The sequence below is a fragment of the Peromyscus californicus genome, unplaced genomic scaffold (genome assembly GCF_007827085.1).
Source record: "Peromyscus californicus insignis strain IS unplaced genomic scaffold, ASM782708v3 Scaffold_10__1_contigs__length_136768540, whole genome shotgun sequence".
Taxonomy (NCBI): domain Eukaryota; kingdom Metazoa; phylum Chordata; class Mammalia; order Rodentia; family Cricetidae; genus Peromyscus; species Peromyscus californicus.
The window spans coordinates 90,119,872-90,134,121 of NW_026294391.1; the positions used below are offsets into that span (position 1 = coordinate 90,119,872).

The following is a 14,250-nucleotide window of genomic DNA, read 5'->3' on the forward strand; positions in this document are numbered from 1 at the left end:
TCCACTCCTCCTCCTTTTCTTTTCAGAAAAAGGCAGGCCTCCCAGGGAGATCAACCAAACATGGCCTATCAGGTTCCAATAAGACTAGGCACATCCCCTCATATTAAGGCTGGACAAGGCAACTCAGTAGGAGGAAAAGGGTCCCAAGAGCAGGCAAAAGAGTCAAGGACAGCCCCCAACTCTCACTGTTAAGAGTCCTACCAAAACACCAAGCTACTCAGCCATAACATATGCAGAGAATCTAGGTCAGACCCCATAGGCTCCCTGATCTCTGAGAACCCCCATGAGTCCCAGCCAATTGATTCTGAAGGCCATGTTCTTGTGGTGTCCCTAACCTCTCAGGCTCCTACAATCCTTCATCTCCCTCCTCTGCAGGACTCCCTGAGCTCTGCCTAATGTTTGGCTGTGGGTCTCTGCATCTGCTCCCATCAGTTGCTGAATGAAGCCTCTCTAATGATAATATGATAGACTCACTCCAATCTACAAGTATAACAGAGTAGCTTTAGGAATCATTTTATTTACATTTTTTTTCTGCTGGTCACAAACACTGTTTTTGGTTGTTGATGTTTTGGTTTTGGTTTTGATTTTGGTTTTGGTTTTCTGAGACAGGGTTTCTCTGTGTGTACTCCTGGCTGTTCTGGAACTTGCTCTGTAGAGCAGGCTAGCCTCAAACTAACAGAGATCCATCTGCCTCCGCCTCCCAAGTGCTGGGATTAAAGGTGTGTGCCACCACTGGGCAAATACTGTATTTTAAATCATTTTCTTTTGAACTAATTATAGTCACAGAAAGTTGCAAAATTAGTATAGAGACATCATGTGTATTATATAGCCTGTTGCTACTAATGACTACATCTTTCATAACTATAAAATGTAATATTGCCAGGCGATGGTGGCACACACCTTTAATCCCAGCACTTGGGAGGCAGAGCCAGGAGAATCTCTGTGAGTTTGAGGCCAGCATGGTCTACAGAGTGAGATCCAGGAAAGGCACCAAAGCTACACAGAGAAACCCTGTCTCAAAAAAAATGTAATATCAAAATTAAAAAGTCAGAGCAATGGCTCATGCCTATAATCCCAGCACTTCAAAAGTTGAGGCAAGAAATTTTGAGTGACAGGAAAGCAGAATGATGTATTAGTCAGGGTTCTCTAGAGGACCAGAACATATAGAACAGAACTTCAGTTCAGTCCACAAGGCTGGATGTCTCAGCTGGTCTTTGGTATATGCGGTCTCAAAGTAGGCTCCGGTGCCAATAAAGGAATGGACTTACTAGCAAGGTGAGAACAAGCAGGCAAAGAGAGCAAGCTTCCTTCTTCCATGTCCTTTATACAGGCTGCCAGCAGAAGGTGTGGCCCAGATTAAAGGTAGATCTTCCTGCCTCAAAAGATCTAGATTAAAATTGTACCTTGTCATCTGAAAAGATCCAGGTTGAAAGTGGCTCTTCCCACTTGAAATGGTTTAATTCAGAAAAAAATCCCTCACAGGTGTAATCAGCCACTTGGGTTTTAGTTCATTCCAGATGTAGTCAAGTTAACAGCCAATAACAGTCATCACCCATAAGCTACATAGCAAGACCCTGCTTCAAAAAGAATAAACACACATACCTTTTTTTCAGGATTACAGCCCTGATCCTATACATATACATGGTTTCATGTGAATTTATCAATGGTGTGCATCCACCAATACAATCAAAAGACAGATTTTTGTGGAAAAATCTACCACAAAAAAGATCGCTTATGGTGCCCTTATATAGACACACCCTCTCCTCCCACTCCATCTGAAATCCCTGTTAACCACTAATCTGTTCCCCATTTCTGTATTTCAACAATACTATGAAAATGGAACAATATGGCATACTATCACATGGAACCATTGGGACTTAGCTTTGTTTCACTCAGCATATTGCCCTTGAGATTCATTCAAATTGTGTGTAGCAATATTTTGTTGCCTTTATTGTAGAATAGTATCCCATGGTGTGAATCTATGAGTTTAGTTAATCATTCACCATTGAAGGGCCTCTGGGTTGCATCTAATTTGAGGCTATTATGAATAAAGCTGCTATAAACATTTGTGTTTCTTGTGAGCATAAGAACTCATTCCTCTGGGATAAATGCTCAAGAGTGTGATTGCTAGGTCATATAGTAAGTGTGGGTTTAGTTCAAATAATTGCCAGATTGTTTTTCCAGAGTGGCTTTATCATCTTACATTCCCTTGAAACAGTATGTTAATATGTTTATTATCTATATCCCTCATTAGAATGTCACCTTGAAAGGCTGGAGACTGTTTTCTTACTGCTCTATCCCAAACACCTGTAACAGCATCTGGCACAGAAGTATTAATAAATACTGGTTGGAGGAAGGAAGCCCAGGTTCCAACCATCTAAAAAACCTAAACTCAAATTACCAGACGGATATGCAGAATGAGAATCTAACATTTTCCCCATATCCATCCTAACCTTCCTCCCTCCCATTCAACCCACATCTGATGCCACAGCTTCTCCACCTCCAGGCCCCTCCCTTTGTGATGGCCAGGTTGCTTTCCTTTTCCTCCTTGGGCATTTCTTAGTTCTTATTGGCCTTCTGATTATTCTCTTTGTGTTACTTGAGTTCTCGTGTAATAACATTCATTTCCTTTAAAACCTGGCTGATTGTGCCTATCTTTCAAACAGAATTGCCTGACGAAACATAATGAGAGCTTCTAACTCATTCACTCATTCATGGAGTATTTATCAAATGCCTGATATTCTGGCCACTTACATAGGCTTGGAATATAGCTGTTCATAGAACAGCCACACCTCCTGCCCTCAGTAGCTCACATTCCAGTTCCTGGCTTTGTTCTTTCCAAATCCTGGGAGCATAGATGTAGGTAGGCACGTACACAGGTGGTGTAGTATGATCACTGTGAATTTGAGGTCATCCTTAGCTACGAAGTTCTAGGCCAGTGTGGGCTACCGAGTGAGACCCTGAGGTGGGGAGAGAGACAGAGACAGACTGAAAGAGAGTGAGAGAAAGAGATTGCTAAAGGATAAAGACAGTAGGGTGTAATGCAGAGTGGGAAATGCTTCTCTGGAGTACAGGGCTAGTTATCAGAGGTTCAGTCCTGAGTCTGGAACTTCTAAGGGAGGTGGCCTCAAGTAAGACACTTAACAGTCGTGATTCTCAATTTCTCCTCCTGAAATAAAGAAAACAGAGTCTACAAGTATGAGTTCTTTTCAGGATTTAAGATCTATGTGAAATATTGGAGCAACTGTTCACCATGCACTAATTCAGTGTTCACAGTTGTATAGAACTGTCTTAACAATATTCAACTAAGAGAATCTTCTCTCTCAAGCTATAGTGAAAATTTCTTGAAGACCCCAGTATACACTCAACATTATACCCCCATATCAAGCAGGCACTTAGCATTTTAGAGGTGCAAGGAGACTACTGCCTCTTAATGGAATCTTGCCATGTTAAAGTTTGGGTACCAAATCTCTGAGAAGACAGCTCACTGATAGGTCTAGGATGTGACAGACAATTCAATATTTGTAATGACATCCCATAATTGATTCTGGTGATCAGTGGGATTTAGGAAACACTGGATCAGATAATCTCTAAGGCTCCTCCCTGCTCTGGTTGATAATGGTCTAATGCTTGCTCCTTCATTTGCCTGGTAGTGGTTCTTGGCTCTGACTATTTATCAGAACCATCAAAGAAGTTCTTAAAACCATTTACATTCAAGTTTTAGCCCCGACTAATTGAATTACAGGCTCTGGGGACAGGGCCTTGGTATTGGACTTTTGAAAAGGCTCCCCCAAATGATTCTAGTCTCTTTCATTTGACATTTTCCTCTTAATAGAATAAATTATACTACAGCAGACCATTGTGGGAAGTAATTTCAGAGGTCACCACACCTCCACCTATCCTATATATATAAATATCCACATATTAAGGCTTTCTTTAATCTTTTGGTGACCAACTATCTCCCTGTGACTGTTTATTAATCATGATATATGTAGACTTTATCACATGGCATGTCCTCAACAAATGTTGAATTTTAAATAAAGTTGTGACCTTAAATAACCTTGATAAAGTAAATAAAGATAGTTCCCTCCAAAGGAGGGCCAAATGAGAACAACCCAAAGAGCCAAAATCCCTTCTGCTTAGGGCCATCTTCCCAGAAAAAGCTCAGAATAATGAAAATGACTATAGAAATGGTTTTCCACAGAGCATTTGGGGGTACTTAGCAATTCTAGTCCCGTGTTTTTGAGATATGGTTCTAGAAAGATGGTGAGCATCCAAATTCATGATTAATTATAGCAATCAAACCAATATCTTTTATGCTGAGTCTACCATGTGCTTAGTGCTAGAAGAGACATAGGGATGCTAAATCCTCTCTCTTATAACCTGATTGAGCAGATAAACTATGGCAGTGTGGATTAATCAAAATATTGAAGGAAATTTGGGAAAGTAAATGGCAGACCTGAAGAATCCAGATCAAAGAATTGGAACTATTTTGTTGTTGCTTTGTTTTATTTTTTCAGGTTTTTGTTTTGTTTCTGAGATTAGAGTCTTACTATGTAGCACAGGCTGGCCTCAAACTCACTGCTCTCCTTCTTGCCTTAGCCTCTTAAGTGCTGGAATTACAGGTGTGTGTCACCACACTCTGCCGGAACTAGGTTTTAATGAAGGGATAGTGTTTAGCTGGTCAAAAGGAATATTGGGATCCCCAAAAGGTAGGAATAAGGAGGAGGTGGTGTGAAGTGGGCCTAGAAGTGGAAACAAGCCCACTGTGTGCAGGGAGCTGAGCAGAATCACCAAATACAACCAGTGGTGATGTTGGAGGTAGGTGAGGAATGAGGCTAGGTAAAATGTAGGGAAGCTTGCAAAGTCAGGAGAGGATATCCATCACTAGGTAGTCCTGAGTGCTGAAAGGCAGGCATCCTGGTTCCCATCTGGTGTAACCTGGATAGCCTTCCTTTATCCTAGAAGCCCACAGTGGTTGCTATGGGAATTGATTGTAAGTAGGCTCAGGTGTCAAAGACAATAAGGCAGCAGAAAAGTCAATCAGGAAACCAGTAAGCTTCAGGAAAGAACCGGAGCTCCATCTTGTAGGAATCAAAATGTAGCCTTTGACCCACTGCTCTCAATTCCCCTCCCCCCTGAGCCTCTGGTAACTACTATTTTCCTCTATACTCCTATGACAGCAACCATGTTTGGATTCTGCAGTTATATAGAAGTAATAAGTTCTGGCATTCTATTGCACCAAGTGACTGTAGTTAATAATGTTGTATATTTCAAAACACTGCCGTAGATGATTGGGAAGGTTTTACCACAAAGAAATGACAAGAGTTTGAGGTGCTGGTTACTCTAATCTGATCATTGTACATGTATACATGCATCAAAATATCACATTGCACTCCTAAATATGCATTATTACTATGCATTAAAATAAAAATTTATAAAACTGGAGCCCTATCTTACCATGAAATATTAACATTTGGCCCTATATACTTGACTTCGACCAAAATATGAGTGATCACAACCCTGAAATCTGTGCTAATAGAGCCACCAAATTAAAAAATGCTCAGAGAATCAGCAGCTGCTGAATTCAGCCCTGAGGGAGAGGCAGGCTCTCTCTTCAATTCCTTATTCCACCTAGCTTCTGGTTTCATATTTGCTTCGAGGGGCTTGCAGTGGCCCCAGAGGTACTTAGCAATTCTAGTCCCGTGTTTCAAGCCAAAATTCATCTTAGCCAGAAAGGGTGCTTGTTGCAAAATTAGACTCCCAGATGCTGGGAGGAGAAATCGGGTCAGTGAAGAGCTCAGATGTTTCATCTTTAAGGTACTCAATTAATCTATGCTTAATGGGTTAGGACATCTTCACCAGTATGGCTTCTTGGGCCCCACTCTCCCAGGGATTCTGATGTCTAAGTGGTATTGGGCATGGGCCTGGGCTTTTGTATTTTAATAACCATTCTTCGGTGGTTCTTATTATTGGGTAAGTTTTAGAAAGAGTGGGTTAGTACATGCTAATGTTAGTAAAGGGGTGAACATGTTTGTAAAGAACTATATAGGAAATATTTTAGTATTTGTAAAATAAACACACTAACCCCAAAGCAGCCACAGGTGATACCTAAGTGAAGATCATGACTTTGTTCCAATCAAAATTTATTTATAAGAACATGTAGTGGACAAGATTTGTTCCCTGGGCCCTAAAGCATTGGTTGGCATGTTTTAGTATTTTAAGTCAAAGTGTTACAAACTTTAGGCCCCACAGCTGAGCAGATGATGTGGGACGGGAAGACCTTTTTGAGCCACTTTGTGTCCCTCTGGATGTCAGACCTCACCTGTATCTAAGCATCAGGCTAGACATGACTCTGATATCTAGCAGAGAGCAGCTGGCAATGAGTGAGTCACCATCAGCGACTGAGACTGAAGACTGAGAATAGGACGGAGTCTTTGAGACCAAGACGACAAGGGTCAATGAGGAACGAGGCATAAACAAGCTGAAAATAGCTCTGAGACAGACACAGCGAACTGATTACCACCCCTGAAAACCCCAGCAATTCTGCTTCCTTTGTGGGTTTGCTCCTGTAAATACCTGAATTTTCTTCCATGTGGTGGTATAAACGTTCCTAGGACTGGTTGTAATTTAGATTTTTGTAGGAACAGCAACACTGTTGGCCTCTCCGTGTGTGTTTACATAAAACAGTATGTTCCTTGTTCAAATCTATTGCACAGGACAAAGGTAGACCCAGAACCAGCGACAGAAATGTCAGCCCGCTGCAAAGAGGACAGTCACTAATCAGGGTTCAGGAAATTGGAGTTCTGCTTCTTTGGATATACTGAGGCAGCCCCATCCTCCTTTCTCTGAACCTCTGTTTCACATGCAAAACTGGATGGTGGGCTGTGTGGCCCACTCAGCTCCCTAACATGCCTTGCTCCACTCTGTGAAAACTGACATGGAGGAAACTGACAGCATGTGATTTTAGAGAAGGGAGGTGGATGGGCGGCTATCAGGTCAAACAAAGAGCCCACTAGGTTTGTTTTGTGGCATCTTAGTGAAAAAAGAGGTGACTGAAAATTGCGTGAAGCAGAGTTGTCCAAACACAGAGGCCTGCAGATTTATCTGGTCCATTCCCTTTGCTTCTGTCTCTGTCTGAAGCCCCTCACCCCCACACACACCCAGGATTTAAGCACCCAGATGTGCAACATACAAAGACATTGATCTCATGAACAATCACCACTGTAATCACTTTCGGCATCCGTCTCCAACCTGGATTTTATATTGTCTGCTGCCAGCAGATTACACCTCACCCCCATGCCTCAGGATGAGAACTCTGATATTCCTTGGCTGCAGATTTAAAAAAATTGGACATGAGACCCTGTCTCAAAACACACCACACACACACACACACACACACACACACACACACACACACACACACACACACACACACACTGATGTTCTGGCTCTAACCTATGTAATTGGCCTGGGGTGGGGTCTGGGCCTTGGGGGCTTTTAAAAGTTCTTCCAAGCATTTCTTCTGTGTGGCCAGAACCAAGCCCCACTGCTGGAGTTCCTGCTGGACTCAGGTAGAAGAAGTGAATTTTTATGATCTATGTTCTATGGGAGATGTGATTGTTGACCCCATTGAACATAGCTAGGCCCAAAGCTGACATGATGAGGACAGTTTGTTTCTGATGTGCCTTTTTCTTAGGACTCAGCCCTCCTGTGGCTGCTCTGGTAAAAGAATCCTAGCCAAGGTGTAAATGGTATATAATCACTTAATGTACTGCCTTAATGTACAGCTGGCATGGACCTTTGGGGTTTAATACAAAGGAATCCCTGATGGAAAGACTCACAGGCTTTATGGCAAGGCCCATGGAAGAGGTATTTAAAGTGGCCCCGAACCTGATCTATCCCTCAGTCCTCATCTCAGTAAATGACAACCCTGGTCTTCCTATGGACTTCTCTCTTTCTCGCTCCCCATATCTAACCCATCAATGTACGATCTTGGTTCAGTCTTTGAAATATGTCCAGAATAGACTCACTTTGATCATTTTCATTCCTGTCATCCTAGCCCATGCCAGCATTACATTTTAAGTGTCTCACTGCAATAACAAATACTGCATTTAGCCACACCTAACTGGTCTTACCATTAACCTCCTATACTCAACTTTCCTCACAGCAGCCAGAGGCATACATATACATCAAACCCCATCTACTTAAAACTCACCAGTAGAATGAAATCCAGAGTTCTCACCATGACTTACAAGGTCCTACATGACTCAGCTTTCAGCTGCCTCTTAGAGCATGTCCCCTCTGGTCCCCATTCCAGAACTGTATTCCAGTTACAGGGATTCCTGTCCACCTCAATCCTATGCCCACCTCAGGGGCTTCACCATTATTTTTGGTCAGCAGCCTGTCTCTCCTGGTCGCCTCATAGCATCTCTGCCTTGTTCCCTTTGGGTCTCTGATAAATGTCCCCTTTGCAAATAGTTCTTCCCTAACTATAAGATGGAAAATACTTCGCCCTCCCCTAGAATGTGTTTATGTATGTGTACATGTGTGTTTGTATCCAATACATATGTCCCCAAAGGAATTGAAACCAATGCCTTGAGGAGATACTCACACCCATGTTCCCCTTAGAATTGTTCACAGTCCTCAAGATATGGAGCCAATCTAAGTGTCTGTAGACAGAGGAAAAGGCAAATAAATTGTGGTACATATATATGACAGACTATTATCCTGATTCTAAAGGAAGGATACTGTCTGAAGGCCCTGGGTGCAGTCTTTCCACATTGCAAGGGGAATCAAAAGCGAATTCTGTCATTTGTTACGTGGATGAACCTGGAGGACATTGTGTTACATGAACTAAGCCAGGCACAGAAAAACAAAGACCTTGTGATCTCATTGATACATGAAATCCAAAAATAGGAGAGTCACAGACGCAGAGTAGAACAGTGGTAACCAAGAGCTGGGAGCAAGAGGGGGAGGATGGGGAGATGCTGTTCAGAGTCCCAAGTGGCAGGTAGAATACATTGGTTTAGATCTAGTGCAGAGTTAAGAATAACACAATTGCAGGTTTCAAAACTGCTAAAATAGCAATCAATCCTACTATGCCCGCCCTTGCCATTCTCTTGTGTAGTCCTTTATGCCCTGCTTTATTTTTTTCTTACCGTAGCCACCCCTTAGCTGCAAGGCTATTCCAAGTCCCCAAGTGGATGTCTGTAACATGCACAGAATTGAACCATATATATATTGACTTTTCATATAAAGAGAGAATAAGGTTTGATTTACAAATTAGGCATAGTAAGAGGTTAACAACAATAACATTATGAAACAAAACAATTAAGAGAGAGGTGTGGCACATGCCTTTAATCCCAGCACTCAGAATGCAGAGGCAGACTGATCTCTGCCTTCAAGGCCAGCCTGGTCTACAGGGCTAGCTCCAGAACAGCCAGGGCTACACAAAGAAACTGTCCCAAAAAACAGGGCGGGGGAGAAAGAAAGATAGAGAACAATTATAACAATAACAAAATTTATTTTAAATGTGTTAATTGTTTCTGGAATTTCCCATGTTATATTTTTGAACTGAAGTTAATAATCAGTCACTATAATCACAGATGAAACTGAAAGCTGGGTATGATGGCACATGCCTATAATCCCAGAACTTGTATAGTGGGGTTAGGAGGACCAGAAGTCCAAGGTCATCCTTGACTACATAGTGAGTTCAAGGCCTGTCTGGCTGCCATGACACCCTGTATCAAAAGAAAAAAAAAGAACAAAACATAAAATTGCAGAAAGAAGAACTACTGTAGTTATGTGCTACATAAAATATATTTATTAGCCAGACATAGTGCTACACATTTGTAATCCTAGCACTTAGGAGGCAAAGACGAGAGCATCACAAGTTCAAAGCCAGCCTGGAATATATATAGTGAGCCCTATCTCTAAAAAAAAAAAAAAAAAAGGGCCGGGCGGTGGTGGCGCACGCCTTTAATCCCAGCACTCGGGAGGCAGAGCCAGGCGGATCTCTGTGAGTTCGAGGCTAGCCTGGACTACCAAGTGAGTTCCAGGAAAGGCGCAAAGCTACACAGAGAAACCCTGTCTCGAAAAACCAAAAAAAAAAAAAAAAAAGGTTTTTTTAATTGTCTCTTTGTCCCTGGTAGAATAGGCACACCATAAGACCATAAGGCCGTGGAATTAGGTCAGTCTTACTTACTCCTGTATCCCTCATCATCTAGAACATTGACAGGCAAATGATAGCTGCCCTTTAATTAATCAAATGAATAAATAAATACCCCTAAAGACATGAGAATGTCCTTCAGCATGACTCTTGCATTTCCTGATTGCTAGACCGCCTGCAGCTCAGCAGAAGACTAGAATCTGAAGAACACCTCCCTTGGTCTCCACAGGGGATTGGGTTCAGGACATCCCCATAGATACGTAAATCATGGATACTCAAGTCCTTTATATGTATATATAATGGCATAGTATTTGCATGGAACCTACCTATACCATCCAATATACTTCAAATCATCTCTAGATGACTTGGGGATTCTGAATACACAATAAATGCTATGTAAATAGTTGTTACACTGGATTGTTTAGGGAATGAAGGCAAGAAAAAATGTCTGTATGTGTTCAGTACAGAGGGTTTAGTGGTGGTGGTGGTGTTTCATGTATTTTTAATATGTGCTCGGTTGAGATGCAAGGATGCAAAGCTGTGGGTAAAAAGGGATGACTGTGGTTTACAATGTTTGCTAATCATGCTTCCTGCTGAGTTTTGGGAAAGTTTTCAAGAATAAGAGAGCCTGACTGATTTTTTGGGCATTTCATGCAGAATTGAGTAAACAAAGTGATGCAGCGTTTAGAAGTAGAGAGCCAGGGGCACTGAGCTAAATCGCACATATCTCTCTTCCTGAATAGTTCAGAAAGTGTGGGTGAGTCATTTTGGAGGGCTGGGTTTCTTCTCTCTCAGATCTCAAAAATATTTGTTATAAGTCTCCGTCCTAGGGGCGTATCTATGAGATGAATAAGATTATCTCTGTAAGTCCTCTGGGAAGTATGTATTCACACACAATAGAGTCTACCATTTAAGTTGATCTCATATTAAGAAAACTGAATATGTAAAATTCAATGTATATGATTACTGAAGAATTTTTTTTTGTAAACCTCCTTAGGCTTAGAGCATTCATAATGGGATTCAGTTTATCCAAATTCAATTCATGCCCAGCTTTTACACAACACACCAATCATACAGGGAGACAATTAGCACATTGCCTTATAGCACATTACCTTGCACTTAATAGGTAATCAATACTTCTCTATTGACTCATGGATCATTAAGGCAAAATATCTCTGTACTTGGACATTTTGTTTTTGAGACAATGTCTCACAATTGTAGTCCAGGCTGGTCTCAAACTCATAATGTGCAAGCTCAGCCTCTTGAGTTCTTGGGATTACAGGTGTGTAAAACCACACTTGGTTGTATTGAGACATCTTAACTCTAATATTAAAGGAATGGAGAACTCACCAGCCCTTTGCTCTTTTTTCAGTCCCCCAAATCTGCCTTCATCAGTGCTGCAAAGAAGGCCAAGCTGAGGTCCAATCCTGTGAAGGTCCGATTTTCTGAGCAGGTGGCAGTTGGAGAAACAGATGCAGTAAGTACGGCTTTGGCTTCCCTCCTCTATCCTTGGCCAGAATCAACCTGGCTATTGAGGTCTCAATCAGGGCCTCCTGGCAGTGGATGCCTTTATGAGGGAGTTGGAGCAGAAGGATCCTGATGCTCTGAGTGAGTGGATACTGAGGAGAGAAGAGTGTCTGGCATCCAGAGAGGATAGGGAGGAAGGGAAAACAACATATTGATTCACTCTGGATCTTCATGGTGCTTAGAGAAATTTCTGTCCATAGCACAATAGCGTACACTCAGGGCAAGTGTTCCATAAACATCTTTTGGCTGCTTGACAGAAGCAGAGAGGAAGTGATGGTTTTGTGAAGACCCAGAGAACAAGTGGCTGGTGAAATTGAACTCTCTTGACATTTAAGTGGCCCTGCAATTCCACATCTTGACTGGAGAAAACTGCACTGATGGGTAGCCGCTTACAAGAAATGATACAGACTCTGTTTTTCCTAGACACCAGAAGGGATCCAAAAGGAATACCTGCTCCCTGCCACTGGCTATCTTTCAGTGGGGTGGGGTGGGGATGAGGGGTGGGCAAGTGGTCCAGACTGAGACTATAGCAAATCTTCTGCTGTGTGGTATCATCTCAAAGAGCAGCTAAGGTTGGCCAGTCCATGTCATGCAGCTGCCGATCTAGGGATTCATGGCCAGCCCACAGATTTCTTGCCATTTTGTGGGGTGTGCATGCAGTGAGCCATCTACCCCAGATGTGCATGTGCAAAACGGGTAGGTGGAGAGCAGAAGTCGGTGTGCACAGCAGTCATGAATTCTGGCCCAGAATCCCCCAGAAATCTGCAGGTGTTGGTGATGCCCCAGTGGGAGTAGAGATAGCTGGAGCTAACAGGCACTGGTGTCTTTTGTAGGCAGTGGTGGGATGGGCTGTCAGAAAGCTTGATCACATACGTACTAAGATACAGCTGCAGTTGTGGAGAGACATAACAGCAGTCCCAGAATGAGCAGAGAAATCAGCAGGATGCCGGGCATTTTTGTAGTTTTCAGAGGCAGAGCCACCCGGAAGAAGGGAGAGAGGACACAGGTGTTGTCCATCCTCTATTCCCCGCCTCTCGTCCTCAAACCCAGCCCACACCTTTCTGTATCCCTGTGTGAGGAAGACTGGGAAGCTCAAAGGACAACCAGAAGATGGTTTGTTTAGTTAACACTCAGGATCCATGTCAATCCCAAGAGAAGCGGTTTAAAGAGACATGACGGTTGATGATCAGCGAGGAGAGGGAACAGGATCGATCCCTATTTGACCTATAAGTCAAAGTGAAACGGATTGCAAGGTCCAAGTCACTGATGAGACATTGGTGTCCTGAACTATTGAAAATTCTGAGGACATAAGCTTGAGTTTGCAAAATATGGACAGGTGTATCCTATCCCACCTCAAAATTTCAGTCAAGGCCAGGACACTCAGTGAAGAACTCCTGCCCTCCTCTACCTCTTCTCTCCTTTTCTTCCTTCATCTCCTTTCCATTCTCCAAGTTCCATACCTTGCAGCTAGGCCACAGGCAGAATGAAGAGCTATCTCCAATTCAACCATAATAGCAACCGCCCCAGGGCAGCTAGAACCTATCCAGAGTTGACTTCTCTCTCAGACAGGTACCAAGCTTGGCTTGAGACTCTGTCTAGCGGGGGAAACACATCCGTCTTCCAACCCTCACGGTTGCTGCCCTGTGTGTACCATAGCAGTCTGCTAAGCCCTGGGGAGACCAAGTCCAGGTGACTCCAGGCTGCCCCATCATCCCCTTCCCCTTGTGTTCCAAGGCTTTATTAAGCAGCCAGAACAAAAATAAATCCTGTGGGCGTTCCTTGCCAACTCTATTTTTAAGCAAAATCAATTAAGTAATTATCTAAGTCCAACCCAGTGTGCTAAATAAAACTTGCCACCGCTGAGCGTCATCAGCCTGGGGAGCTGGGCCTTGGGGCCAGGCAGGAGTGGGGCATCTCAGGATCAGAAAGGCCTGGACATCGTCATCACACTTTTCCAAACTGATGTCCATGGCTCTCCTCCTTGGTTTAACCCCATCCAAACTTGCCTCCTGGCTCCCCACCACTGTTTGCCACACCCAAGCTCAGGAGGACTTGCTCACTTGGTACTTTGTCCACAACAGCGACTGGATCTGAGCTGTTCTCCTCTGCCTTCTCTGATAATCTATACCAGCTATCTCATTCAAAACTCAGAATTCAATTAGCCTTACATAGAAGCCTCACCTGCCTTATACCAGTTAGTTTGTTTGAGGTTCATAATGTTCAGACAAGACAGGGGTTGACAACAAGAATGCAAGTTAGACTGACTCTCTCTCTCTCTCTCTCTCTCTCTCTCTCTCTCTCTCTCTCTCTCTCTCCTCGCTCTCTTTGAAACAGAGTCTCACTGTGCATCCCTGACTCTCCTAGAACTCCCTATGTAGACCTGGCTGGCCTCCAACTCACAGAGACCCACCTGCCTCTGCCTCTCGGTTGCTTAGATTAATGATGTGTGCCGCCAGGCCCATCTCGAGGCCTCTAGTTTTGCTTTAGCTCCCTGGGTTCTCAGCAGGAACTGACTATGCAATAAGGCTGCCACTTAGTTAAAGAATCTGGCC

At 43.2% G+C, this 14,250-nt stretch overlaps 1 protein-coding gene across 13 annotated transcripts in view; it reads left to right on the plus strand.

The window, feature by feature from the left end:
• Frmpd3 (FERM and PDZ domain containing 3) overlaps nucleotides 1–14,250 on the plus strand; it is a 149,840-nt gene that overhangs the window by 84,814 nt on the left and 50,776 nt on the right. For all 13 annotated transcript variants that reach the window (XM_052736746.1, XM_052736716.1, XM_052736706.1 and 10 more), the window contains one exon: nucleotides 11,544–11,648. In XM_052736746.1, the coding sequence (XP_052592706.1) occupies nucleotides 11,544–11,648 (105 nt within the window). The remainder of the gene's footprint in view (nucleotides 1–11,543; nucleotides 11,649–14,250) is intronic.